This window comes from Phasianus colchicus, chromosome 7, assembly GCF_987193195.1.
Source record: "Phasianus colchicus chromosome 7, bPhaCol1.hap1.1, whole genome shotgun sequence".
Classification (NCBI taxonomy): domain Eukaryota; kingdom Metazoa; phylum Chordata; class Aves; order Galliformes; family Phasianidae; genus Phasianus; species Phasianus colchicus.
Window position 1 is genome coordinate 5,880,192 of NC_143442.1, and position 27,811 is coordinate 5,908,002.

The 27,811-nt window shown below is 40.6% G+C and overlaps 1 protein-coding gene across 16 annotated transcripts in view; it reads right to left on the reverse strand.

The window, feature by feature from the left end:
• The window catches only part of THSD7B (thrombospondin type 1 domain containing 7B), a 291,273-nt gene that overhangs the window by 130,396 nt on the left and 133,066 nt on the right, over window positions 1-27,811 (reverse strand). For all 16 annotated transcript variants that reach the window (XM_090143541.1, XM_090143539.1, XM_090143548.1 and 13 more), the window contains 3 exons: window positions 6,119-6,310; window positions 2,343-2,577; window positions 73-188 (listed from right to left, as the gene is read on the reverse strand). In XM_090143541.1, the coding sequence (XP_089999667.1) occupies window positions 73-188; window positions 2,343-2,577; window positions 6,119-6,310 (543 nt within the window). The remainder of the gene's footprint in view (window positions 1-72; window positions 189-2,342; window positions 2,578-6,118; window positions 6,311-27,811) is intronic.

Sequence of the window (27,811 nt, forward strand, 5' to 3'; positions counted from 1 at the left end):
CTTCCATCCTTTCCCCAGGGCCACGAATGTAATAAATTGCCCCATATTCTGTTCTCTTTTTTATAGGCTTACCAGGCTGACACGCTGTCGGGCAGCGAGTCCACTCACTGAAAGGCGTAACGATGCAGTCCTTCTTGCAGGGCAGGAGACACGGCCGCATGGTCTCAGGTCTGGTGGAATCTGGACATCTGTAAGTACAAATGCAGAGATACCATTTCCTCAACAAACAACAAATCTGTAGGGAAATGTTCAGCTCATAAGACTCTCAGAGCACTGTGAGCCCGATGCCACACCACAGGAACCTCTCCTGCTCACAGCAAGTCTCATTTCCATTCCCCTTTGCACACATGTAACCAAACTGAAGTTAGAACACGTGCACGGATTTTTAAAAATATTGAGTTTGGCCTGATGACTACAGAGTAAATGTAACACTATCTGCTGCCTAAAACACAATGCTCACTGAAGCAAAACAGATATATTTATTACCAAACTGAGTCTATAAGGTAGTCCTGTTTAACATGACATACAACAGCCTTCTATTCACTTGCAACTGTGTGTAAGGACTGATGAGATATTCTCCTGCTTTCAAACCACTAGGAAATTCAAAAGCAGCTTGAAGCCATCTTTGTGTCTCTTCCCAAAGTGCAGGAAGAGCTTGCAGGACAGAAGCTGTATTGGGAAAGTTGTACTAGACAGTATGGGAAAAGAAATTTCATTTTTTTTTTTGCATCAATTTTTAACTCTGAAATGAAAAACACATGATGCATGTTCTAATAAATGCTTCAGACACACACAATCAATATTTAAAAACTAAAAGGGTGGAAAAAGGACAACTTTATGGGAACGGGCACATCATGCATTTCAAGTAGGGGATCGGAAAGGGAATTACTCTTTTCTAATTTTCATTAATTTGTAGTAGAAAGATCACTCAAAAATACTTAGGAACACAGGCAATCTAAAATGATCAGAACTGAAAGAAGAATATGCCATTAAACCGCACTAGGAAAGAAAATAAACCTTGCAGTCATGATTCTGCTACTGAGATGGTAATAGGATACTGAAAGGTATAATTTAAAAGAAAATAAAGAGACATTTGTCCTCATTAATCGTAACTATTCTAAAGAGCAGAATTCTGTTATCCAACCAGTAAGGTGCTGAAATATTTTTAAGCTGAAATTCTAGCTTTATTCAACTTTCTGTGCCTCGCAACTGCCCTAAATTGCTGCGTAGGCTTTTATCATGAAACTGGGAAAAACACAGAACACAAAGACTCAGCCCAACAGCACACAAAGGTTATTAATTCCCATAATGTAGCCCATTTCTGAAGCCACATTAGCAGTAGGCTTTCGCTGCAGCAGTTCCAAATGCAATATTACTTTGGGTCAGTTTTCATCAACTCAGACATAAACCATGTCAGTGGAACATCCATTTCCCCTCAGACTGTCTCAAGTGGAGGGGGGAAAACCTATTTTAGACGTTATATAGCTCTACAAACAATATGTTTAATTAGACAAAGTTGCAGCATATCAATAGATTTTAGATATAAATGACTATTAGATTTCTTTCCCTTTATTTAATTAATCCCATTAACCTCAAGAATTTTAATTAACTTTGCAGAAATCAACAGTCTGCTTATACCAACAAGATTGTTTGAGAGCTACAATAAGAAGTGAAACTCAGTTGTAAGTCTCCAGACTCATTATCAGTGGAAAAAATAATTAGCAGCGTCTTGATTTTTTTGATATTGGGGAAAACATCTGTGCTACTTATTTTCCTCACTTAGGGAAACAAAGCAAAATTCAGAATACTTGTACTGCAGAATACAGTTGTTGGTATTGCATTATAACAGCTCTATAAATCACAGAATGATACGTATCACAAAGGTTCTGCCTCATCATGGTGTAAATACAATGCAAACTCTACTTATTTTTTTCTATTTTATTAAAGCATTGTTAATAATGTATTAATGAACGTTATGTCCAGAGATACTTTGTGTTCTCCATACGCCAGTCCTTGAGGAAAAGCATTTGCAAAAAAATCTGAATTAGAATAATAGAGGAGGTACAGCAAACAAGATCTATAGCACTAGAAGCACGCATTTTCCTTGGATTTACTCATAAAAATTAAAAATGAGATAGCTGCTCATTTTTGTTACACATTAATAACCTTTCAACAGTAGTGATGGAATAGCAACTGGAGAATAAGAGCAGAAATGGAATTATTACTAAGTCTGCTGTTTCCCTACGCTGTCTGAAAATACTCTTAAGTGTAATGTACCGTAACAAATCGTCACTTGAGCTCTACAGACAAAGGTGCACCACTAATAACCTTTCTTTGAATACCTTTTAGGTGTAACGTGGCCAGAACCGCTCCTCATGCAGAAGACTTTCCTCGTCTGCATCCCCACTCCACAAGCGGCTTCTCCGCTCCAACCGATGGTTGCATTCAGTGCAGTTACCAACACATCTTCAGAACAAGAGCTCCAGGGGGAGGTTTCCCAGAAGAAATGCACACATGGGTGATCGTTACAGGTGCGCTGCTCCTGCAGGGCTCGGTCAGGAGGACAGGCTTTTCCACCTGGGAAGCATGAGAAGAAGAAAATATTTTATCTCGTGACATGTGGCAAAAGGAGGCAATGGAAAAAAAAAATAACCGTGATGGGTTTGCTTCACATCTTTTTTTTTTTTTTTTTTTTTCCAAACTAAATAAATAAATAAAGCTTAAATAAAGCTGCTGACCTTTATGGCTGCAACAACAACTTTCTAAAATATTGTTTCCCCATTAAACTAGCCTTGCATAAAATTGCATTCCGACGCATAATGGAAACAGAAATAGGCAAAGTATATTTCTGAGTTACCTTATTGATACTCCTACACACAGCCAAGTTGATTCCATTTAAATGGCAGTATCACTCAGCAAACATGCAATTATCCTTAGAGACAAATTAAGCATTATTTTTATGCTCATTCTACTTGCTAATTTCCAAAGGAGGAACATTGCTCTCTAATATTTGGACTACATTCACAGAGCAGTATGGGCTGCTAATCCATACTGATGGAAAGTTGTTACTACTAACTGATACAAAGTTAGTTAAAAGTCTGCAAATCAAGTCAGAAAAAACTTGAAAGACTTTGAGTCTTTCTTTGTCTGAGGCAGCATCCTCCAAATTCACATGCAGAATTTGTTAAGATACTACACTTTGTCAGCAACTTGTAATAAATCTACAAAACACAGGAGTAGGAACAGTCTCCCCAGAAGCCTTAACACTCCAGCCAGGGGTCTGAATTGAGCCCATAAAAGCTGCAGACATTCATAGCTCAAAAGCTAGGGAGTAATGCAGTGAAATTGTAACCGTAAGCACTGTCATTTTTGGAAGAAAGAAGCAAAAATGACTACAATCAAAATCATTCTCTTCCTGGATGGAGGAACTGGCAACTTATGACACCGCAAACGTACATCAAAATTAAAGTAACACGTTTTGAAAGAACTGAAGTGCCGGGGCCAGACACCACACGACTCAGAGCACCTTTATGCCCTAACTAAAATCAACAGGAGATGAAGGCAATATTGCTCCTCGAAGGGACGCTGATCATCTTGCAGGACTGAGCCTTCTGAAATGAAGCATGACCCCAAATGGCACATAACACCGAGGAAAGAGAGGGACAGGGATTTCTTAGCACGTTGATTTGGATAATCGCGCCACATTACTGCTCTCTTTTTCTTCTTTTCCATGAAAATGGTCTGCTCCACATCGTGTTCAGCCTCTGAAAGGTTGAGTATGATGATGGAGTGGAAAATGCCCCTGGGTATCTTACTTTCCTGAAAACTTCTTGGCAGAAGAAACTGCTCATGTGCTTGAGCACATGTAAAAAAAATAAGCAAAAAGGAAATGGCAAAATATCTGGTCCATTAGACAGAATAAAAGAAAAAAAGGGAGGAAAAAAAAAAAAAAAAACCAAAGAAAAAAAAAGATCTAACAAAACTTGGGCTTCTCCTGGAAAAATTGTGTGTTTTGTTGTCTTTTTTTTTTTTTTTTTTCCAGTATCCACAGTAAGAAAGCTCTCTTAAATCACCAAGTGTAATAACAAGGCCGTTTTAATTTCAGAACATAAGTAATGCCTTTCATAAGTAATGTCTGTTCAGCCTAGCAGTCTGCCAGCAAAACTAACAGTAGATGCTGTTCAGAAAAAGCATGAGAGCTTAGGCACTTTCTGCAGCTCATCCACAACCTTTGTACAAGGGAAGCAGGACAGGACAACCCTCTCCAGCCCTTTTAGTCATCTTTTATGGACCTCATAGGGACCAGTTGTTCATCAGTTCCTCAAATCCATTTTACATCTGCTGAGACTGGCTATCTCCACATTCACCTTTTGTACAGGCTTCCCAAAATTTGCTGTGTTAATAAATATCTTTTAAAAAGTGATTTTAAAGCACCCTCTTGTAGCTTTATCAACAGCATCCTGGTTTCCATGTAATGGGATCTGGTGAACAGCTAGGAGAAAATGAGCTGAGGATTTGAATTGAGGTCAGACTATGAGATGGCATCCAGGAGTGCTGAGAGCACAGCCAAGGCCAACATTGTCCCTGTTGAGAGCATATGAAATACGATCTTCAGTGGCTAGCAGAGCTCCACAGGCTTTGGTGGCTCACTAAGAGCTGGATATGAGTGTGTCAGGTTACATAACATTGCCATACTACTGACACAGCACTACTCAATCCACTTTTGCTAAGTTTCCCCAACTTCTCATCTTCTATATGGTAAAATACTTCATTTATCTTTAAAGATGTTCAGAAACACTCGGGTGTTTGGCTTTATTAATGAATTATTCTTCTCTAAGGAGCCTGAAACACTCAGTTCAAAGAATTATATTTCTGTTTACTGTGTTTCAGGTTATATATTCTTGAGATCACTGAGCTTTTGCACTTCTAAAATTCATTTCTTCAACACTAGCAATAGCACAGCCTTTACATTCACAATTCCACATAAGTCTCTTATTTAAGTTTTGTTCTCACCATGGAAAATACAAAACCAACTTTATTTTTCAGTTTAATTATTTCCTAGCATATAGGCTTTTTTACTAGCAGTTATTATCATTCAATCAACAATTACATAGCAGTTTCCATCCTGAAGGGTCCCAATTTTTTTTGCAAGTGCTTATCAGGATGTTTATGTGAATACGGAATATTCATAACGAGCAGAGTTTGCAGGATCAAGTCCTTGTACTGCTGGCCCAGAAAGAGTGGGTGCTTTTAATGATAATTTACAAAATGGCACTTAACAGAGGTTCTCCTGGACTAGATTTGCATCTGAAGTGTTTTGGTGATGGATTAGTCGCACACAATGCTAACAATACTAGATATTTTCTGTTGTGTCAACAAGGCTTGAGTCTGTTAGACCTGTTCACGCTTTATGCATTTTTATGTGCCCACAGTGGTATCATTCCAATTCTCCGTGATAAACCAGTACAGAATTGCATTACTGTATGTGTAACCAAAGTTAGAAGACTATCATTTTAATAAGACATACTCTGTGTAAACAATTGTATCACTGTGCTGTTGGTACATTAAACTTGAGGTACGTGATGCGTCCATGAACATCCAGCAGAAATTACGTATATTCATCAAAAGTTATTTACTTATTCCAACAGAAAAACAAGGTTAACACATCTCAGGTTTGCATTAATAAAAGAAACAGGTCCTCTTCTATTTCCTTGTTTGACACAGCTCACTGTTCTGTTCTAAATCGATACTAATATGTTACCATATAAAAACACTTCCATGTTAAGCTTCCATGTCATGCCGTAATTTCGTTAGTATTGGATGTAGCTCTCCTGAACAAATTCACACCCAGTCCTAGCCCTAAACATACAATAATTCATAGGCTAAAGTAAATAATTTTGAACTATGACAGAATTTCTCTAAATAACTCATGCATCTGTGATTAATTCAAGCCTAGAAAGATCTTTCAGTTGCTAGGCATAAAGGACAGACAAGATGTATTATTTCTCATTGCTTCAGTATTGGCACTTGCTCTGATCTAAACACAGCTTGGCAGAGGAACACAAGTCAATTCATTAAACAAACAAATAGCAACTAATTTAAAATATTTACCACTTACCTTCTGCTGGAAGGGCCAAGATGGACCTACTCCTGCTTTGGCTGCCCTCTGCACTTTTACTGGAGCATGAATGGGAGCACGGGGACCACTGGGACCACTCACTAAGCACACAGTCTGTTGCACAAGGGATTTCACAAGCCATGACATCAGGACGTGGAAGCTCTGAGCAAAGGTGATATGGTACTTCTTCACCTAGAGCAAACAAAACAAAACAAAGCAAACAGAGGGAAGTTTGACTTGCTTCACTATCAATGCTTTCTATCATACAGAGTGACTTTATGTCAAATATCTGCCTAGCAGTGGAGGAATATGCTACAAAAGAACACAAGGTTAGGCTTCAGGCTTGAAAGTATAATAGCTGAACAACCACCTAAAGGATTTCTTCAGAAAATAAAAATCTATAACTACAGAACCTACTTCCCACAACATAAATTATGCAGGTCCCTATAGAAGACAGTTTTCTTCTGCCTGCAGGTCAGAAAAGCATCTGATAGATGTACTGGTCGCTCTCCTGAAACCTCCCTAGAAGTGACCACGTACCACTTCTGAATGCACTAGGAGATCCAAAATAACAGCTCAACTAAACAAACCACATCCAAGAAGAAATACCTTCTGTGGGAACGAACTAAGGGACAAGGACTAGAAGTACACATCCTGATGAGAAGAATCTCTTTAAAATCCTGTTCAACATGAAGGCAGGGAATCGGAGGGTTGAGGACAGAGCTACCAACCAAAAGGTCGGCTGGCAGAGTGAGCAGCAGAACAGAGCACACAGGAGGGATGTTGGGTGGAGCAGAAGACATTGGGCTAGTGTTTTAAAAAGTAAAATAGAACATAATTCTACTTTAACAAAGGAAAAACAATTGAAACATCCAGCAATTTCATTAGTTGCATAGACTTTACGAAGACACCATAATTGACAAAGTTTCATAAAACAAAACTCTTTCAGTACACCGAATGTATAACAAACAGTGAACAGACATGGTTGAATTTGTTACACTGCTCTCTTGCCTTCTGTTTCTGGGCCCTCATGAATTATCAGATATACATCTGAAATTCCTGTAAGCTCAAATCTTCCTGTTTAAAAACAAGTCCACACTGACTGTTACCTCTTTTACCTTTATAACAGTTATGAAGTTTTCCATTTTCCTCTGAAGGTTCTTTAATAATGAATTCAGGAAAAAAAAAAAACCACAATAATGACTATCCAATCTCAATTATACTTCGAAAAATAAAATAAAATTTATAATGGAAACAACAGAGTAACACTGGCTCTTCCACATCGCTTTACAGGAACAGGGTCTGTAACAAGGCAGCCCAAGATGCAATTATAAGCACAAGGATAGAAATCTGGATTGCTTTTGCAAGACAATACATGTACAAGTGTGTAAATAAGAGAAGGAGGCTGCTACTGAGACTGCATAAAGCTGTCAGTAGCGCAGTCCTATTATCTGCAGTTGCATCCCTAAATGAAGACAGGCTCATCGCCCTCAAGGCACAAATAAAACTTTTCAAGCATATTATAAGAAGGAACAGAGAACCCAGCCAGGCAATCTGACTGCAAAAATACGTTTAAAAATACTTTCTCTTTTTCCTTGCACTTATGTTCATTGGGAAGGGCTTGAAATGCCCACTCGTATTGCTATTTGTTCCAAGGCTGCTGGATAAGAAAATCAAGACCAAAGCCCCCCCTTAGAGACAGCCCCACATCTTTTGGCACTGCGTTTGGCAACCCCTGCAAATCTTATGCTTAAACCCTTTATTTTGATTAGTCCATTATTACCACTGCTCACACAATGCTGACAACTATCTTCAGACCAAACCAGTGTTAAAAAACAGGAACAAAAAAAAAAAAACAACAGATAAACCTGTAAGCCTTGTTCCAGCTGTCTCCTTAAGTCATTTTAGTGTCAAAATCCCTGCTAATATTTTGACAACCTGTCTGTTTAGCAGCAGATAACATGAGGGTTTCCTAGGCAGACTTGATTTTAAGAGACACTGGTACAGTAAAATCAAGAGATTATAAGCTTCAGTGAAGTACCATAAAACACACACCCTTCCCTGCCATCGCTTACAGTCACAGGGAGGCATAGGAGCCTTCCCACTGATGCCTTCAGACTTCCCAAAGATCACCTCTAAGCACCCAGCACCCCACCTGGGGTGGCTTCTTCCACCCACAATCCTGGGTGAAAGCAAACAGTTGCATTCCACAGCTCTGGTAAAGAAGCAAAATCTGCCTTCTGCTTCTCTCCATAGGATTTATAACAGGTGACAGAAGCAGCAGCAGCGTGAACAGAGGCTGCAATTCAAAGTTCTTCAGCAAAAGGGAGATTTGAGCTTTGCTATAGAGAGAGTACCAATGATTGCATGAAGGTACAATTCAACACTCAGTTTGATCTACGTTACAGCTCTGCTTGCTGTGTTCAGGTTTAATTGCTGGCTGTTATTAACGTGGAAATGCACCGCTCTGTACCAACTGCCTAGCAGAGAGATCTCAGAAAACCCCCATATATTACAAAAGAAGGTAATATCTCTTATTTCCTATGAAAAAATACTCTAACAGGATACATATCAAATGTGCTTTATGCACCGTCACAGGCTTACAAAAGATATTAAATTCTCCACAGCCTCTAAACTGTCCACCCAAAAGGTAGAAGGTAGAATTCTTATTGCAGATGTTCACAATAATCTTTCTAGAGGAGGCTTACTCTTGGCTAAATAACACTTTAAGCATCTAAATTACCTAAATGCAATACGAATTCTCCTCCAAGTACGTGTTTAGATCTCAAGCTGCAATATCTGAAATCAGCCATGGAGAACTGTGGGGTGGCAGGGAAGGATGCAGTTCTTGTGAAAGCCACTCATCCTTCAGGAAAACAGAGCAGGAGACAGCACTGACAATGACTGCTGCAACTCCACTCCCTAGTCAGAATTTTAAGAATAGAAATGATGAGACCGCAGTGAAGTTCATCTTGTAATAACCAGGAGTTAAACTCGGTGACAGCTCAGAGCACAGCGGTATTTCTTCAGGTCTCCCATCTCTCCCAGTCAGAACCCTCTCTTGATGTGAAACTGCTTCTTGCCCACAAATTGCTGCAATGCTGGTATAAACTTAGTGAGCTGCTCAGCAGTAAACACCAGCGCCCAAGGCAGAAGGGCAGAAAACACTTCTAAAGAAAAACAAAAGGTTCTTTGGTTCTTGAGGCGTCCTCTCATTAGCGTGGAACGGATCCAAGCCCATCCAACCCACCTCAGGGGTTACTGCCACAACCCTCACTGCCTCTCCTTCAGGTCTCACTTGCTCATTTTGTCTTTTCCCCCACCTTGACATTGGCAGAGTGCCCAGAATTAGTCTCAAGGAACTGCGTTTGCTCTGATGAGTTGTTTTTTTTCTGCTGTGACCCTCAGGAGTGCAAAGCCAAGCAGTAGCTGAGATGCAGCTGGAGGACTGGTGAGGACAGTATCGACTGAAGAGCTTCATCCTCACGCTGAGAACACTTGGGTGGAAATTAAGTGAGGCTCTCATCAGAGTGAACCTCGGGAAATGCCTTCTATCCTTGTGAAACTGCTGCTAACCCAACTGCACGTGGAAAGTACTAGCTGCAAAACTGAACTTCTACCTGCATTTTATGAGTCGCAGCTGTTAAGCAATGTGTGCTACATCAGTTACACAATAGATAATGTTTTCAATGTAGTAAAGATTGAATCCCTCTTCTTCCACAGAGTGTAATAAATATGAAAGACAAACATAGAATTTTTGCAAATATATTTGGTAATAAAGTTAATTATAACCTAATGTACAGGTTCTGTATTTGAATTAATAAGTCAACAGAAGGAACTACACGGAGAAACACACACCAAGATGAATTTTTGGTTCATCTTATAAAGAAATGAAATTCTTCCCAATGGGCAAAACAAAGAACAAAACAGAACTCTGCTTGAAATATAAAGCTTGTTTTTCCAGAATTTTTTTTCTTCCTGCCATTTCCATTCTAGAAGGAGAAGATACTTTCATGGTTTTGAATAAAGCACTACACAGTGAGATACTGAACAAACAGCAACACTTCACTCTGCAGAAGTTCAGCATTAAACCCGTCTGCCTACTTTGCATGACACCCCTCAGAAATCCCAGCTCCAGAGCAAATACTCCTGTTCTTCCCAGCAACCCATGCCCAAACCAGGCTGCCCAGAGCCATATCCAGCCTGGCCTCGAATGCCTCCAGGAATAGGGCATCCACAGCCTCCTTGGGCAACCAGTGCATCACCACCCTCTGTGTGAAAAACTTAAAGCTGCATTTCAGATGGTACTGCAATGCTACCTGTAAATTCAGGAAATTTATTTTTTTGCACAAGTGACTGCTGCAAAAATGCTGCATATTTAATGACAATTACCAGTTTGACATCAATATTTCTCCTTGTAGCATTTCAAATTATTCAGTGGAAATAATGAAGCCGTCATCTAAAATACTATACGTATCGTAAAATTTTATTTCCCACTTAAATCTCAGAGAAGAATGACAATAAACTTTGATTAAATACTTGCCTGTAACAGAATAAGATGTCAACAGGCAGTAGTAAATTCAGAGGAATTCATATTGACTGCGTGCCACTTTGCTAATGGCAACCACATTCCAAGAGTGCTGTCTGCTGGCAGTATCTCGGCCCAGGCATCTCATCAAATAACAACAACATTACACTTAAAAGTAATAACACTCACACAACAACAATAGGAGAGATTGCTTATAACCATTTTCAACGTGTTTGTGCTGTAACAAAACTCTGATTCTCCTCTGCTGTTTCTGCCAGCTCTGGAGATGAACGAGGACATGCAGGGACTGCCGTGCCCAGCCATCCCACATTTGAAGAAAGGTTGAGGAAACTGAGCTTGTTTAGCTGGGAGAAGAGAAGGCTCCAGGGACACCTCTCCAGTATGTGAAAGGAGCATATAAACAGGAGGGGCAACAGCTGTTTATGAGTGTGGATAGTGAAAGGGGGAATGGTTTTAAAGTGAGACAGGGGAGGTTTAGGTTAGATAGTAGGAGGAAGTTCTTCACACAGAGGGTGGTGATGCACTGGAACAGGTTGCCAAGGAGGCTGTGGATGCCCCATCCCTGGAGCATTCAAGGCCAGGCTGGATGTGGCTCTGGGCAGCCTGGTCTGCTGGTTGGTGACCCTGCACACAGCAGGGGGTTGGAACTGGATGATCAGTGTGCTCCTTTTCAATCCAGGCCATTCTATGATTTGCTGCCTTCAGCACTTCACTGAAGTCTGTGGCTCCTGGCTGATTTTTACTAATGCTGGTCAATAGGTAAGAACAGCTGAGAAGAACAGTGTCAGTTTGTCAAAGCAAGCCATGGTGTATGGAATAAAATTAATTGCAGTGGTCCATCAGTATTATCAGAGTCCCATAGCAGAAAGGACAAATGAAACGGCAATGAAGACAAATGGAGGTAAGGATCTGCCATGAGAAAAGATGAGGAGAGAAGAAACAACAGCTATTCATAATGGAAAAGAGGAAATAAGCACTAATGCAACCAGGATCATTTTGAGGGAAAAAAGAACAGACAATACAATCATAAAGGGTTTGAGTCAAAAGGCTTTGCTGAAATGCAATTAGGAAAACCAATGCATTAGATTAGAGAAAAAACACTTTCAACTGCATAATGCACTGGGAAGAAAAACAATAAAGTTTTGGGTAATAAGGATAAGGAGAAATAAAATAAAAAGTTACAAAAACAGAATCAAAATAAATTTGAAAAAGAAACAATACGCCTGTAAATACATCATGAAGGCACTGCAAAATCTGCAGGCTGGCCCTCATCCCTGCACCACCCTTACAGCTATGTGCAGCTGGGCTCCCTTATGACCATTACAGTGCTTATGAGAAACAGTTGAAGTGCATGGAAAGATGAGCTATTTCTTCTTCTTTCCCTCACATCTTCCACTGCAGTTTGGACTGTTTACCCACAACTGGTTTTTTCCCTTTATGTTTATGTAAATATACAGAAGAAAATTGATTTGTAGCTCCAAGGAAGTTCCATGAAAGCGAGCCCTGGTGAGAGGCACTTCAGTGAGCAGCTGGCAAAGCCTGCAGAGAGCACCCCAGCTATACCACTATGGAGTATGCTACAGCAGCCACCAGTCTCCAAGTTAAAAAATAATAGAGCTGCAAGAGTTCCCTACATAGCACACTGGCTCCAATGTATTTCCTACCTCACACACAAAGACAAGTAGTCATTTTTTAAAAACTGCTGTGCATTCACCTGCTGGGCTTGGGAATAAGAGCAGGAGAATTAATTCTATCTTGTGGTTGCACATACAACTGCTCCTGAATTAAGAGAAATTGCTCACGTGGCACCTGAAGGTAAACATGAGCTCGCTGTACTCAGAGAGAAGAGCACATAACTGCAAGTGGCTGTTCCTAATAATTGGTGTTCTGTTCCTTCCTTTTTTTTTACCCCTCTCTCCTAACATCCTTTTCTTTTCCTTCATTATCCCTACTAATTATAAATGAACAAATCTACGCAGGTGGGTTGATCAAGACTGATTACAATTAAGATTTATTGTTTAAATTGATGCTGTAGTATAACTGAAGCAGGTGTCCCTCTGCTTTCTTCCCAGTGTTGCTTTGTTCAAAATGCCAACCAATACAAGATACTGCAGAAACCAATTATGCAAGCAAGTCAAATGCATTTAAATACTATAAATACATGCTTCCAAAACTTCAAGAAAAAAACAATTGTTATGAATTGACTTATTTATTCCAATAGTATATAGAGTCCACTTCATCTTAAACACCTGTACAGCAGGACATGTCAATTCTAGTGGAGGCATTCAGGCACTTCAATTTAGAATAAAGAAGGTGATGATTTATTCCCAATGCATCACAGCCAGAGATTTCTAAACACTCAATTTCCACAGAATTAAGGTGCCATCTTCACATTCAAGACCCCCACAAAACAAAAACAAAAAACCAAACTACATTAATGGTGCTCTCAAACAGCGAACAACCCAATAAAGAAAAGTCATGAGAGCATGGAAAAGTGCAATGCTTTTATACCTACTGTTTTGATTATGATTATTTTTTTGTTCTGATTATGCTCCCCTTAAGAATGATGTACCTTGCTGGCTCTTCATAGTCATCAAGGCTATGACTATTATCCAAGCAATATTCCCAAATAAGAGTTAACAATTTGCCACACAGTGTGGAAACCTTTTTCTCGTTTTCTCTTCTAGCCACAGAAATCAGCCCAAGAGGGAGTTTTAATCAACATAAGACTGAAAAATTGTAAACAAGAATGCAACAGAAATGGTTTATCTAAGCTGGCAAAAGACTTGTTTTCAGAGACAGTGAATGCTAATGATAATAAATAATTGCAAATACCATCTGGAATCTTTGAAAAACATCTTTTTCCAAGTCTGAAATTGAATCTCCACAGAAAGAGGATCAATGCAGAAGAAAATGGAAACAGTAAATTAAAATTAGATTTATGCCAACCTCTAAAAAATAAGTGCTCATTTAAAAGCAGTTAAGACAAAAATGTGTTCTTAGTTCAGATGCAGAGCATGGCCCAATCTCATACAGTCACTCAGAGCTTCACAATTCACCAGGCAATGCTCAGAGCATGCAGGGCCAAATGCCAGGCTATATTTGCTTTTATTAGCACTACTAACAGTAGTAGTTCATTTTTCAATTTTGCCTCTAACTGATGCACGAAACTCAGAACACACTGTATTTGGATGTCCTGGAGAAGCTTTAAAAGCTCACACAACAAGACATGCAGTAACACAGACTGACTACCAGCCAAGGGGGACTCAATGAAGGACTGAAATCTGTTCTAGACCAGAGCAATACACACCTTGAGCCATCCTGTTTTTGAATAAAAGCTATCACTGTACACATAGCTTTTCCCAGCTATCAAATTATACGCCTCAACTGCGTAAGATAGTTTTCAGATACATTAAGATACCTGTAACTAACCACACCTATGCTTGAACCATTTTCAAGTTGTAAATTTTAGAAAAACAGGAGTGTTTGATTCCCACTGTATTTTGTGTAGATCATTTAGTACTTTAAATGGAGAGAAATCAAATACAGAAACCAATATAAATACTATTTTCCGTGCACTTCTCCTTTGCCCATGAGGTGGAACTTCATGGTGCTGTCACTGAGTGCTGACACAGCAAGATGGAGCATATTGGCAGCACTGGCTGATATTACCATACTCACTGGGAACTGGGGCACTACCAGCAGAGCAGCACCCACCACGAGATGGATGTCATGCCCCCAAACCTCTGCTCAGCAGGACATACTGCCCACTGCGTTCTTTCAGAGCTCTCATGATGCTGGACGATGGCAGCTGACTCCAGATGATGGCACATAGAGCTGGACTACTGGCATTCCACCCAGAGCTTGCTTCAGACCAAGGGGCTTTTGCTTGAAGGCTGTGTTAAAAGGACTTCTAAAAGAGCTAATGCTGCTCGCAGAGGAAAAAATGAAGAACAGGATAAACACACAGTAACTGAAGAAAACAGTTTCCTTCACAGAAGGAATTGACTTTGATGTCAAAACGTGTTCAAAGCTGGGGTTCTCAGGGTGCTAAAAGTGGGCTATGTGCTGAGCTGGCAACAACAGCTGATCTCCCAGTAAGCCTGCAGTGCTGACCTGGTCCTTCTTTGTGCTGCTCCACAGCAGCAAAAAAAAAAATGATGTATGAACTGTAAAGAGTCCAGATAGATACCAGCCAGTCATTCCCTCCTAGGTTTTCCAGTTGTTGTAGTTGAAGTACTATTTTAACTTTGCTACTAGACAAAAGGAAAACACAGAATCAGTAAATGGAATCAGATGAAGGCTTCCCTCCCCCTTTCTAAACACTTGGAACTGTCAGGACTGTCAGGAGGCATTTGGACACACTTTTCAAATATAAGAACTGAAAGAGAGAAACTAGAGAAAATCTGGATAAAATTTGGTTTTCTACCGCTAAATTTCTTTGCATGAAAAAAGCAATAACCTCTCAGCAACTCAGAAAATATTTCTGTTCTGATTATTCAGCTATTAAAATGGGAAAGTGCCATTTTATGACAATTGCTTTCGGCAGGAGATATTTTACACTGATATTCTCAAGGAATATGCACATAAGGAAGAACAATATTAAAACCTTCAGCGTTAATCTGTATTTTCAAAGCTAAGCACATTTTGACAAACCTTCTAATAGACAGTGTTCAAAATTCATAACATATATGAGCATGATTACATTACTCTAATTTATTTTTTATCCTCTCATGTGCAGCAATAAAATTTTACCTTTGAACTTATATTTATTACAACTTTTACTCAACGGAAGGCACGCAGGCATAGAAATATAATAAAGCTCTGCTAATTCCATACATTATTGAAATCCTAACACTGCAAATGCTACCTTACTGTCTTCATGCATACTTAAAATTTCAATTCAGACGCTATTTCATTCAAAGGGCAACTTAAGCAACAGCAAATGCTTCTTTTAGGTTTGTGGATTAATGTAGCAAAATTACATTTTATATCTTTGGAGAAAAAGTAAGGTAAAAAAAATAATACTAAACAAAAGTAAAAGCAAGTGAAAATGTGATAGATGCTAAATAATTGAGTGCTCCATTCATCAGAATCGTAAGCACTACAAAACCGTAGAGCAGGGCAGTGCTAGAGCATAACCTTTGCTTGCCCCTCAGCAGCTGTAAACCAGGTCTAACTTCAAAGGTAAAAATCCCATTGGCTCCACCAAATGGGGAACCATGTAGCTATGCAGCTTCAAACTACAAGAAACGCAAACAAGTAAGAGCACGGGAGGAATTTAACCAGAATGGAAAACTCAGTTTCCATGAAAAGTGCAACCCAGTGAACACCTGTGAAATACGTGCAGAATACAAGCCTCTACACTTGTTTGGAGCTATCTGCTGTCAGATGGAATAATACCAGGGAGGAACGATGAAGATCAGGTGAAATCTAACCTTAAAACGTTGAAGGTCATCATGTAACATGGCCAATCATGATACATGGCCAATAAAAACATGACAGCTGACAAACAAGACAAATTCTGAGCATCTCTTGATTTGGTTGACATAATACTGAGTGATACAGCAATACAAATCAGTGAAGTGGCAGCTCCTGCAACTAAATACATGATGAAGCGTGAAAGTTGACTCAAACTACAACTGTAATATTGGCACAACTTTCTTTTTCTTCCAAAAGGTCACTTCACACATTAGCTCCAGCTTCATTGATCAGCAGCTGAGATAACTGCTGCTCACACATGCCTCAGAGTCATTGGGAAAAAAAGACAAGCAGATGACTTTCTGCATACCATGTCCTCATCACATTTCAGGTGATTGTTCAATCAAAGATAAGGCAAAAATGGGGGAAAAAAGCCTGCAGAATAGAAGACTCCGAAAATGTAACAGAAATGACCACCTTTATGTTCGGTGCTGAGGGATCAAAAATGGTAGCTGTCATTAGCGCTGTAGTTACACAACTAGAACTCAAAATTGCGTTCTGTTTATCTGAAAACATGGCTCACTGCCTCCTGAGCCCAGAGGAGCAGATCTCCCATTCATGGCCAAGCACTGAAAGCCCAAAGGACTGCACACTCAAACTGAAGTCAGGCTGCTGGAAACCTGCTCAGTTCCCACCATGTCTACATCTCTTACACAGGTTTCCAGGCCACCACCGAAGACGGAGCCAGATACTTTCATAACTAAAAGCCTTATCAAGGAGAATGAAATAAAAGTTCTCTACTTGTGAGTCATCAGCAGTCAGCACATCCTGCCAAGCCAGCTAGAAGAAAGAAACGCAAACAAATATACTGACCCCATAGAGATTTTTGGCCTCAAAATACCCAAACAGGCTGGAGGAAATGCATTGAGGGCCAGATCAAAACTCCAGCACAGAGATACAAGGAAGCTGCCACACTGGAGGATTTCCCAGAGTTTTCTAAGACTTAATGCAAGATGCCAAGCTCTCAGACTCAGCTGATGGCAGTCAGGTTCCTGAGCTACTCCATGCCACAGCACACCCAGCTGGAGCAGGGCAAAACCTCAGCTGTGTGCGACATCCTGCAACAAGCAGCAAGGCAGCCAAAGCCACAGACTTTGCACTGTTAACATCAAAGTGAACAAACTGCTAAAGGACAAGGAAAAGAGCTCCCGTGCCAGAGTAACAATCAACTTTTTGTCAGAGGACAAAAAACTATTTCCAAATTTGGTCTTAACTACACTTGGTCTAGAGAAGAATGCTTGCTTGTTAAAATAAAGGGGCAAGGTTGCTTTGAAACTAGGAAAGCAGAACAAGATTTTACTTGCTCTCAAGCAATTGAAATGTATTCTTCTACAGATGGAAGAGAGTTTAAAGTCACCTCACTGGCAGTGTAACCTCCCAACATATTGAAAGCCAGCAGGAAGTGTTGAATTAATACATATATGCTAACACACTCTCCCACAGCCATGAATGTTTAATCTCATTTTTCACTGACACTGTACCCAATGGTTGCTACATGGTTTCGAAGCCTTGAGACAAGGGAAGAACCTGAGGAAAGCTCCTGTAAAACAGGGAATCGCAGGAAAGCAGTCAGAGTGAAAAGTCTCCGGAGAAAGCCAGGAGCAGAGCAGTATCAGCACACCAGGCAAGGCAGTTTGTGTTAACATCTGGACAGGGATGGAGGGCAGAGGGAAGGGAGTCAATGTGAGCACCAGGGAAGCCAGCTCTAACCTTCACTAATCGTCGGGCTGCATTCTGATGATGTTTGAAAACTTCCCATCAATATATAAGGGTATAATGTATACGGTTACTGTGTACCCAGAGAGGCAAACAAAATGAGTTTTCAGAGAGCATGTAATACTGGCTGAACACACAAGATAAGTTATTACGTACCAACCGTCTGATGGAAAAAGGAACTTTTACACATTGTGTAGGGGGCTTGCCCATATATCTTAATGCTCTAGACTGTGACAAATGATTGGATAACAACTCTTACTCCCCTTGTCATCATCCATCTTCTTAGGAGGCTTATTTCCTCAAATCCTGATGATGAACCTCTGTAGTCACTTATCTGAGCAGTGAAAATTTATTGCCTTTACTAGAAAATGAAATTCTCCTCCGAGAGAAATGGAATGGACACAAAAGGGCAAACTTCCACCCTGATGTACGCAGATGTATTTTCTCTCTCTTTATTAGGAACTATACACATTTATTCTATGTCACAATTTTGACCAAAGGGTATCTCCTGTGTTAATAAGAGTGGCTAATTTCCAATTAAAAAAAAAGAGTACAGATCATAGAGATGCCCTAATGAGAAAAATGATGAGCCCCCATAGTAATCCTGCCTTGACTGCACATATTTAACAGGGCTGCCAAAACAGTCTCCAAAATACTCACTAATTACATTGGACTGCCTCCAGCCCCTGTCACTGGCAGAGAACAGGAGAACTTTGCAAGGAACAACCCACCAAGAGTTCAAAGATGATACGGTTATTTTGGGAAAGCATTGAAGGAATCAGAGATGAGCTGTGCAAACACGAACAGAGAATACTGTCAGATTCTGTGGACTTCATGATCAGCTGCAAAATAATGCTCCAGCACACACAGGAGCAGACCAAAAACCAGTAAGACGCAGAAGTGCAGAACAGCCAGCAACTTTGCAACACTCACTTCTGACTTAAACGTTCGCTATGTTCAGCGGTTACTGGGACATGCAAAAGAGACTGAAGTATAAAAAGAATTCTTCTCTCTTTGATTTTCAGTGAACTCAGCTGAAAGAGTGCATACATGTTCCCTTCAAGTGTGTGTTCAATGGCAAGAGTTCCTACTCCCAAGTGAGACTGCTCCTAATTCAGAGAACACATTAATTAATACCAACGGATATAACTGAAGGATCCAGAAGTACGTCACTGAAGAAAACCACAGTCCTACTTCTGCCCCATCAGCTGTGAGAACCAGCAAACCTGTGCAAGTCACACGTGACTCAGAGGAAACAATACAAAGAAATGTCATTCGAGACTTCATATCAAGTTGCACAGGTAGCCATTAATTACCTTGGAGTTACAACGTCCATTCCAGCTCCACAGTACAAAAAGGGCTGAAAGAACTGCAGGTTCTGCCCCAACTGACACTATAAATATTGATCGCAGTGGCTGTTCCTCTTCATTAGCCACAAAGAGAGCAATGTTTCTCAAGGGAGAGGACAAAGCAGATCCAATTTTAATCAAACTGCAGTACTAAAATGCAAACCTCATGGAATATTATTTTAATTATTGCTCTGTACTCATGCCAACTGCAGCCTATAAAAAAACCAGAGATGTTCCTGGACAGAAAACCAAAACCTCAAGCTGCCAGACAGGTCCACCACGTGAAGCAGCACTATGTAACAATACCCAAGTGAGCACTGTGACCAGTAGCAGTAGTTTTCCAGCCCAGCACCTCACCCTGGGCTCATCAGCCCAGCAGAGAGATGAGAACTGCAGTTCATTAACCAGTTTCAACTCCGTGCTGCCACAGCTTCCTGAGATCCAAGCTGGTCATGGCAATGGAGAGGCCATATAGGCTTATTAGCTTATTCAGGTCTACCTATGTAGTAGAGTACATAAATCCTAAACCATTTAACCTTCAAAATATATGCCTGGGAAGACTGCCAGTGAATATTTGAAAAGGATTACTGGAATTGTGTTAGTTGTCACAAAAAATGAAAACGCGGATTTCAACAGAAACTCAACATAAGGGGGAGTTTTTCCCCCCAAATCTGCTAGTCTAGCAGCCACACTGAATGAAGGGAGAATTGTACAGCCGGCTCAGACAACGCAGGGCGAGCTGAAATACTTTAAAAGCTACATTTTTATCTACTGAAATAAAACATTTTCCCTTTTAATTTCACTTTTTTTTTTTTTTTTCACTTTAATCAGAGTATAACCTCATTAAATGACAGTGTGCGAAAAGAACATATAAACTAGAAAGAAAAAATAAAAACTTTCTGAATAAATTAATGTTTATTGCTTTTAGACTTTGATATTCTGGTCTTTTCTACTTAAACGCAGTTTAAATGTATTACTTGCCACGGCCTTTACGTTAAACCCAGAAAGTCTGCAATTTGTGATAAAATTCCTTATCTCTCCCTTTCTGAACCTACGCAAAGATCCAAGGTTAATTTACAGATAATATTACTTCATGAAATAATTATCTTAGTCTATAGTAGTTAAAATAGCTAAATTTGAAAAAGAGATATGTAAAAATGAAGCTGTCACTACTGCTGCAAGGAGGCTGCCTCCCCCAGCAGTGCCAAAGCCTGGCTCACGGTACCACCAAGCTCTGTGCATTCTCCTCTCCCTGGCAGTGGATACAGACCTCTGCAGTGGGATGAAGAATGGGATCTGGCCCTGCATGACCTCCTCCAAGCCTTCATACACCCATAGAGAGGTGACCTCCCCAACAGGAGCCCCTAACACTCTACCAAAAGAGCTCTATGACCAGACTGCAGATATGAGTGGCCCCGACTCAGCAACTTGATGGTGAGCCACGGGCACAAAGAGCCTACAGCAACTCCATAGAGGTGCCTGTAGGGACAGCACGATGTGGCCACCGTCCCCTTATTGCACATTAGGGGCTCCAGCCCACATCACACCAGCCAAATTCCAAAGGCAGCAGCAGCACTTTCCTTCCAGGAGTCTCAGAAGGCAACCAGAAGGCCACGTGTGCTCCTCTTACAGGTTTCTGCCCCTCCAAGGTCTCACCTGCCTTCACACAGCCTTCCCATCACCTCATTTGTTATCTCAGTCTATTTCTTCCTTCCCAAGGAAAGCTTAATCTGACAAAGATGCTTTCTATTTTTTCCTCTCCTTATTCCTTAGCCTTTTCCAAACCCAGCTGTCTCATTATGACTCTACAGCTCACTGAAGAATCACTTTCTTCAGCCATTCTTTCTCATCCTGCTAATTTTACCAAACACCCTCCTATTAAACTATACAAATATATTCATTCAGTAAATATCCCATTAACCAGGTCAGCATACAGTATTCACAACTTATTACAGAGCTACACCAAATCAGTCACAGAAGCAATTATGCAATTGTACGGCAGACAACTCACTTTAATCTTAATATGGGGCTGAAGATGTACATGCCAATGCTCATTCACACGACTCATTCATTTCCAAGCACTGTACACCATTTGTTTTGCCGTCAGTTCCGCAGCACTGCTGTGTATCCTGATTTGTAAGCTTTGCCAAGTGCCAGCAAATACCAGCTCAGTACTTCACCTTTTATGTAAGCGATTTTGTTACTGAATCTAAGGGTGATTCTAAGCTTGCATCTCCCACGGGAGAGGGGGCAAAAGCCAGGCTAGATATCACAATCAAGCCCCCTCAACAAGCGTTTTTATCACAAAATAATATTAAAGAAATGAAAATGCTTCCAGAACTATTAAAATAAACGACAGAAGAGAAGAGGAATCATAGGTGAGATTATGGGATGTCACAGTTCCCAGAGAGGAAGAAAAAAGGGGGTTTTAAAATCACAGCCTTATTTGAAGGCATTCATTTATTTAAGCGCCTTGGGAAAACAGGTTGCCATATAATATTAACAAACAGGAATATGCTCCGTCAACTACATGCAGTTCCACAGACATTTTGAAGACCTAAATAAATAATGTATTAGAAAACTGAGCTTAGCCTGAATTAATACAGACTCCTATGATATAAAGGAATGGCAGTGGTGGAATTACTTTCCTGGGATTTAAGTCCTATACAGTATTAAAAGCAAAGGCGTTAAGATACTTATTGATAGGCAAGAAACTGTTACCCTTAAATCTATGCATGCCCTGGGAGCACTCCATTAAATTCACAGTCTCAGAGAGTTTGCAACAGTTATACCAAACCAGTCAGCTTTATTTGTAAACAACACCAACAGGAGCAAACCGCTCTCCTGGCTGCAGTCTCTTTTGGCACAGTACTGAGCACACAACAAAACAGTGCTGGCTTTGCATTTAACTTGGGCAATCTGGTGAAACTGGGGAAAATTCCTGCTGCATTTAGTGGGAATTTCACATCTGGTAGGAAAACTGACTCAGCACACACCTTGTTTGTTCTTCTTTCTGTTTCTGGGCTTGGTGATTGCTGGATCAGTGTGAGGGTTCATATGGCAACACGAGCAGACACCCAATGGCAAAGCACAGACACAGCTCCCAGAAAGGAACTGTACAAATTCGTGCTTACCAGCCCAAATCCCACATCTCAGTTTAAGTTCTATGTGGGGGGAGGAGAAGGAAAGAAAAGGGGGGAAAAAAAAAGGATCTGCTTTATGAACGATGTTGTATTAAAAGCATACAATATGGGAGGAACAGGCTTCAAAACTGGAAAACGCTCTGGCATTTGTCAGCTGCCTAAAGATAAAACCCTAACTGCTTGTTTACTTGAAAAGGAGCTATGAAAAACCTTTTCCTGTTACTTGTCTAATTCTTCCAAACAAAAGCAGTTCCCAGTATGAGACAACTGCAGACATGTTTTGTACAGGCAGAAAACAAGAAGAACACTGAACAATGGAATTCTAAATTGTTCTCAATCTCCCCAAAGATTGAATCTCCCCCAGTTCACTAATTCACATTCACTCCAGCACTTCACAAAAGCTCCCTTTTCTTAAATATGAGATTCAATTCACAGATAAACAAGAATGATAATGCAATCTATACTTAAAGTAATAACCTGGCATCCAAGTTTTGGCAGAATTAGGAGTTCTCCCTTTCTCTGGCCCATCTTAGTCTATTACTTCTTGTTACTATTTCAGAGCTCAGTCCTGCAGTCAAGGCCCACTGATCCCTTGTGTTTCTACACAAACCAGGATCAGTGTGAGAAGTGCTGAAATTTGGGAATTTGACCCAGAAAAGAACAGTAGAGAGCATTTGGGAGTTGTACCCTGTGGCCATTTTCCCCACTCTGCAATTTCTTACCATTTCAGCACATCCTTTTCATTACTACCACTGGACTAATCACAAATTGCTGCTTAATGAAGAGTCCTGGTATTACAATATTTAATTAGAATTAAGAGGAAGATTTACCTTAATAAAATGACAAATCAACATGCGGCAGAGCCAATCTCTGCAGTGCAGCACCAGCCTAAAATTTCCACGTCCTGAATTCCTAATTAAAGTTTGTTCCAACTTCGTGTTTTAAGGGAGGAGCCTTCCCCTTTAGTAGCCACTAACCTCAAAACAAGGATTTAAATTTGTTTTTCATCAACTCTACTGCATAAACAGAAAGAAAGGGCAACGCTAATTTTCACTCCAATGCTGTATGAAGGCAGCTCAAATCATTTCTGCACCGCACACAGCACCAAAGGAGTTTCAGCTGCAGAAAAAGCCTTCTGTAGGGCCACCCAGCAGGAAAGGATTAAATTACACAAAGGGCACTTCTGTCTCCTCCACAAAAAGGTCTGTGGTCAGAGATCAATGTGAGAAGCTGTCTATTTAAGCTGTACTCAAATTATTTCCTTTCACGAGCACTGTGAGAAGCTTGCTGCTGATCCCCATGGCAGGGCACACCATCAGATCCCAGGCTGCCTTCCACTGCCATGGGCTGCATGGTAGCTCGGATTCCAGCCTACCAGACCTCACATACACAATGCAATAAAACACCAGCAATTTATTTACCCTAACGACCTTTTGCTTAATTTAAATCCATTACAATGTTTGTAGTATTTCCCTTGGGAAAGAAAGTCCCAGCTAAAATAATTTTGAACCGAGAATTGGACAATTTTCTGTCTACTGAGAAAAAGAAAATAGTATCAACCACATTAAAAGCAGTCTTCTTCATGTTAGCCTTGCTTCCTAAGGAAATCACAATATGCTATCATGCTCTTTTTGAAACCAGTCACCAATGTAAACAGAATTTAACGCAAGGTTGGTCCTTTAAAGGTTTACATGTCTACTTGAACTAGCAGCAGCCTGATGGAAAAAAGTCACAAATGCTATCACTTAGGGAAAGTTATCCAGCCTGCTTTCTTTGTTGGCCAGACATAGGCTGGTCAAAACCCAGCACCCAGAGCTCTGTATGCATCCAGCATCTGGCCTGCCCCGTGGGATGGATGGGAAACGCAGAAAGGAGCAGAGATTTGGGGCAGGAGGCTGAGCACACACAGGCAAAGACTGCATCATCACCAAGGGAGGATAAAAGCTGCAAGTACAGAGAACAGGAACCCCTCCTGGCTCACTTTTTTTTTTTTTTTTTTTTAAAAGGCATTTTGGTAACACTTCTGCAGATGATCTCTTTTCAACTTGAAGGGATCAGAACAGCTGCTTAAATGAAAGGTTCACGTCTGCACAACCTGTGCTGGGTTTTCTCACTATTTAGCTGCAGGATCCTTCAGAAAAATGGTGTGAATGTGTCATATACACATGCTGTAATATCTGGTTAAAAAGAGAAATGGCTTAAGGACAGTGTAAATGCAAGAAGCTTTGAATTCATGTATCTCAAGGGGCTATTACAGACAGGAAACTAAAGCTCGAGGAAGTTCTGTGGTTTGCCCCATGTTACAACTATGCAAAGAGGCTCTGAAAGCACCACATCAAAACCAGGCAAAAAGATAACTCACAAGCATTATGAATGGCCCCTGGTTATTTTCAGAGGACACATTCCTAGGTACCAAAATGAACAGAGGTGTGACTAAAGCACAAAATGCCTTAGCAACTCTGCCTGGGATGAGAAGCATAAAAAGATGTCAGAAAGCATCCCCATTTGTATTCCTCAAAATTGTGAGCTTTGTGCTCTGTGTATAAAAGACATAACACAGGTGTTAGCACTGACGTACAAAAAGTGAGGAAAATACTTACATACATCAAATGCTTCTCTCCTTGCTAAAATGGCAGTGAAATCATTAGGAACTCATTAGGAACCTGTTTAGTCCACAGATTGAGAATATTTACGGATGATATTCACCCTCACTCTCAAATCTCCCACCCATTCCCTCCAGCTAACTTCACTCCCTGCTGGGTCACAGATCCAGAATCCATAAACACATGCACAGTGATAAAATATAACACAGGACCCCTATTTCAGTCCATTTCACTCTTTAAATAAATAGTTAATTTTAGTTAAATTTGTACTAATACAGATTAATTTAAAAATTAATCCTTCCATGGAGCTTCTTCAATCCTCTCATACCACTGTTACAGACTGCAGGTCACTCACACACACCATGCTCTTTAGGTAACCTTTACCACAAACTCAGATCAACTTATGTCAGCCTCATTCCGTAACATTTAACGCACTAAAGGGCAATAAAAATCTTGCAGTAATGAGTAATGTTTATGTTTTTCTTAATGTTACAATTTCCATTTCTGAAACGGTGACCTTAAACCTTTGTTCCACATCTACAGGTGTTAGAAGCTCAAGTTCATTAAACAACAACAACAAAAAAGCAGCACCTGCTGCTCCCACTCAGGAATTCAAGCAAGAAATCCATCTCCTCTCTGCTGCAACAGCCATAGGGAAGAAATGGCCATTTTAACACCTTTCTGAAGTCTTGAAAAACATCTTCTGGACACATTATATATGAAAAAAGAGCAGCAGATACTGAAAAGAATAGTATTTATGTGTAGAAATTCATCTGAGGGCACTCTGCACCACACCACAAGCTCACACTTACCTTAGCTGACATTGAGAAACTATTTTCACAGGTGGCTGTAATTCTTTATATTGACAAGCACAGGGAGGATGAAAGCTGTCCGTATCCCTAATCAACTCGACTGGTATCTGTGTCTGCCAACTCTATGCAGCTGAAATCGCCACTGGATACTGATTATAGCTGCCTTCTGGGTGACTGACACAAATCATGCTGCTAGGATTTGCAAGGCACAGCCGCAGTTCCGCTGGAAACCGTGCAACATATGTGCATTTAAGGGCAAAGGAAATTAATCAAAGTATATCTGAGCTTATCCTCAGATTTAAGACCATCGCCTAAACCCCCCAGCTTTTCACCATTAAATATTATACCCTGTATTTTAGCACAATGTGCCTGACTCTCACACACAGATATCTATGCAAATACAGCTACTGCAAGAATTGTATGTACAGACTTCCAAGTTTCTATCTTCCTTGGCTCATGAGCCATACATTTGCTACAATCTTGAATGAATTTTAAAAGTCTTGGTGTGACTAAGCAAAGAAAGTTCTTACTTCTCAGCAACTTTCCCTAAAATTAACCTAAAAATGATCTTCTGTTTCTTTTGCAGACATCAGCTTGAGTAGGGGCTGCAAAGGCAGTAAATTCACTGGAATCCATGAAGGTGTCTGTCCTCAAATGGTTGATGCACCTTTCCTGGGTCAGTTCACAATCTGAATTCTGTCTTCTTAAATGTTTTCAGTAGGAGATGTCAAATATTTGGCAGTGACTCAGCGGCAGCAAGGTAAGATTTAACAGAGGTAACTACATCTGTTCCACCAGGCTCATAAACCAGTCTGCCCAAAGAGCACATCAATCTTAATTACTACCAAAAAAACCACCAATTTCCAAGCCTATTGAACAAGCCACACATCATTCCAGGAGATTTCTGAAACACTCATGACACTCATCAGCCTTACTGTTGCACTGTAGTATGTTCTTTCATCATGGTTTGCAACATGAGAAGCACATCCTATTTAGCTGCCACAAGCATTTGGGTTTCTACGTGCCAGAAAATTATTGTTTGGGGATCAGCAGCTCCAATGATTGGGTTTGGCATGGTATGCCCACAACCAAAGATGAGTGAACACATGCATGAGTCTTAACCCTATACAGGACCACCCAAAATCCAAACCCTACATCTAAGAGCACTGTCCAGATGCTCCCTGAGCTCCTGCAGCTCGGGGCCATGCCTACCACCCTTTAGGGCAGAACCTTCCCCCCTTCTCCCACCTGGCCCTCCCCCCACAAAGCTCCATGCTATTCTATTGGGCCCTGTTGCTGTCACCAGAGAGATCAGCACAGTATAATCCATAAAGCACATGTACTATTCAGAACTTACTCTGCAAAGCCTTCCCAACTCTGCCTGGCACAGAGTCACATCTGGGAAAAAGCATCACAAAAGATGATTTTCCCTCCTCCATGTATTAAGCTCAGATTAAAGACAGGTTAAAAGTTGATGACTTGGATTTCTGAAATTCATGTTAAGCCAGAGCTTTTCAGACAGCTTCATGTGCCGAACCAGGAATGAAGTGAGACACCTCCTGTCCCAGCAGTGCCTTTCTTCTGAAGGCTGCAAGCCACACTCTTGTGGATGTGCCAGCTGATGTTGTGTGACACCATGTGCCAAGCAGCACACACACTGTACGCTATCTCCTTGGACAACAACTCCTGGGGAACAAAGGATGTGACACAGTCTCACTGGAAGTATAAGCTGACTGAACCCAGCAACATTAACGTTCTACCCCCAAGGAGTCTCCAAAGCTTCCTTAGGTGCAATGCATCACTGGCAGGCTGTGGCAGAACATAATACTGGACCTTAAAATAACACTGCTTTGATTACCTTACTTCCCTTCACTCTTTGCTTGAATTCCAACAAGATTTCAGTGTCTGCTCTGTCAATAGAGCTGTGCGAATAATGGATTTCTGTTTGGGCACTGAACCAAAAAAAGAAAGAAAAACCCTCTGTTTTATGTAGTCTGAAAAGAGAGTAGGGGAGGATTTAAGAAAAAGTAATTTCAAGAT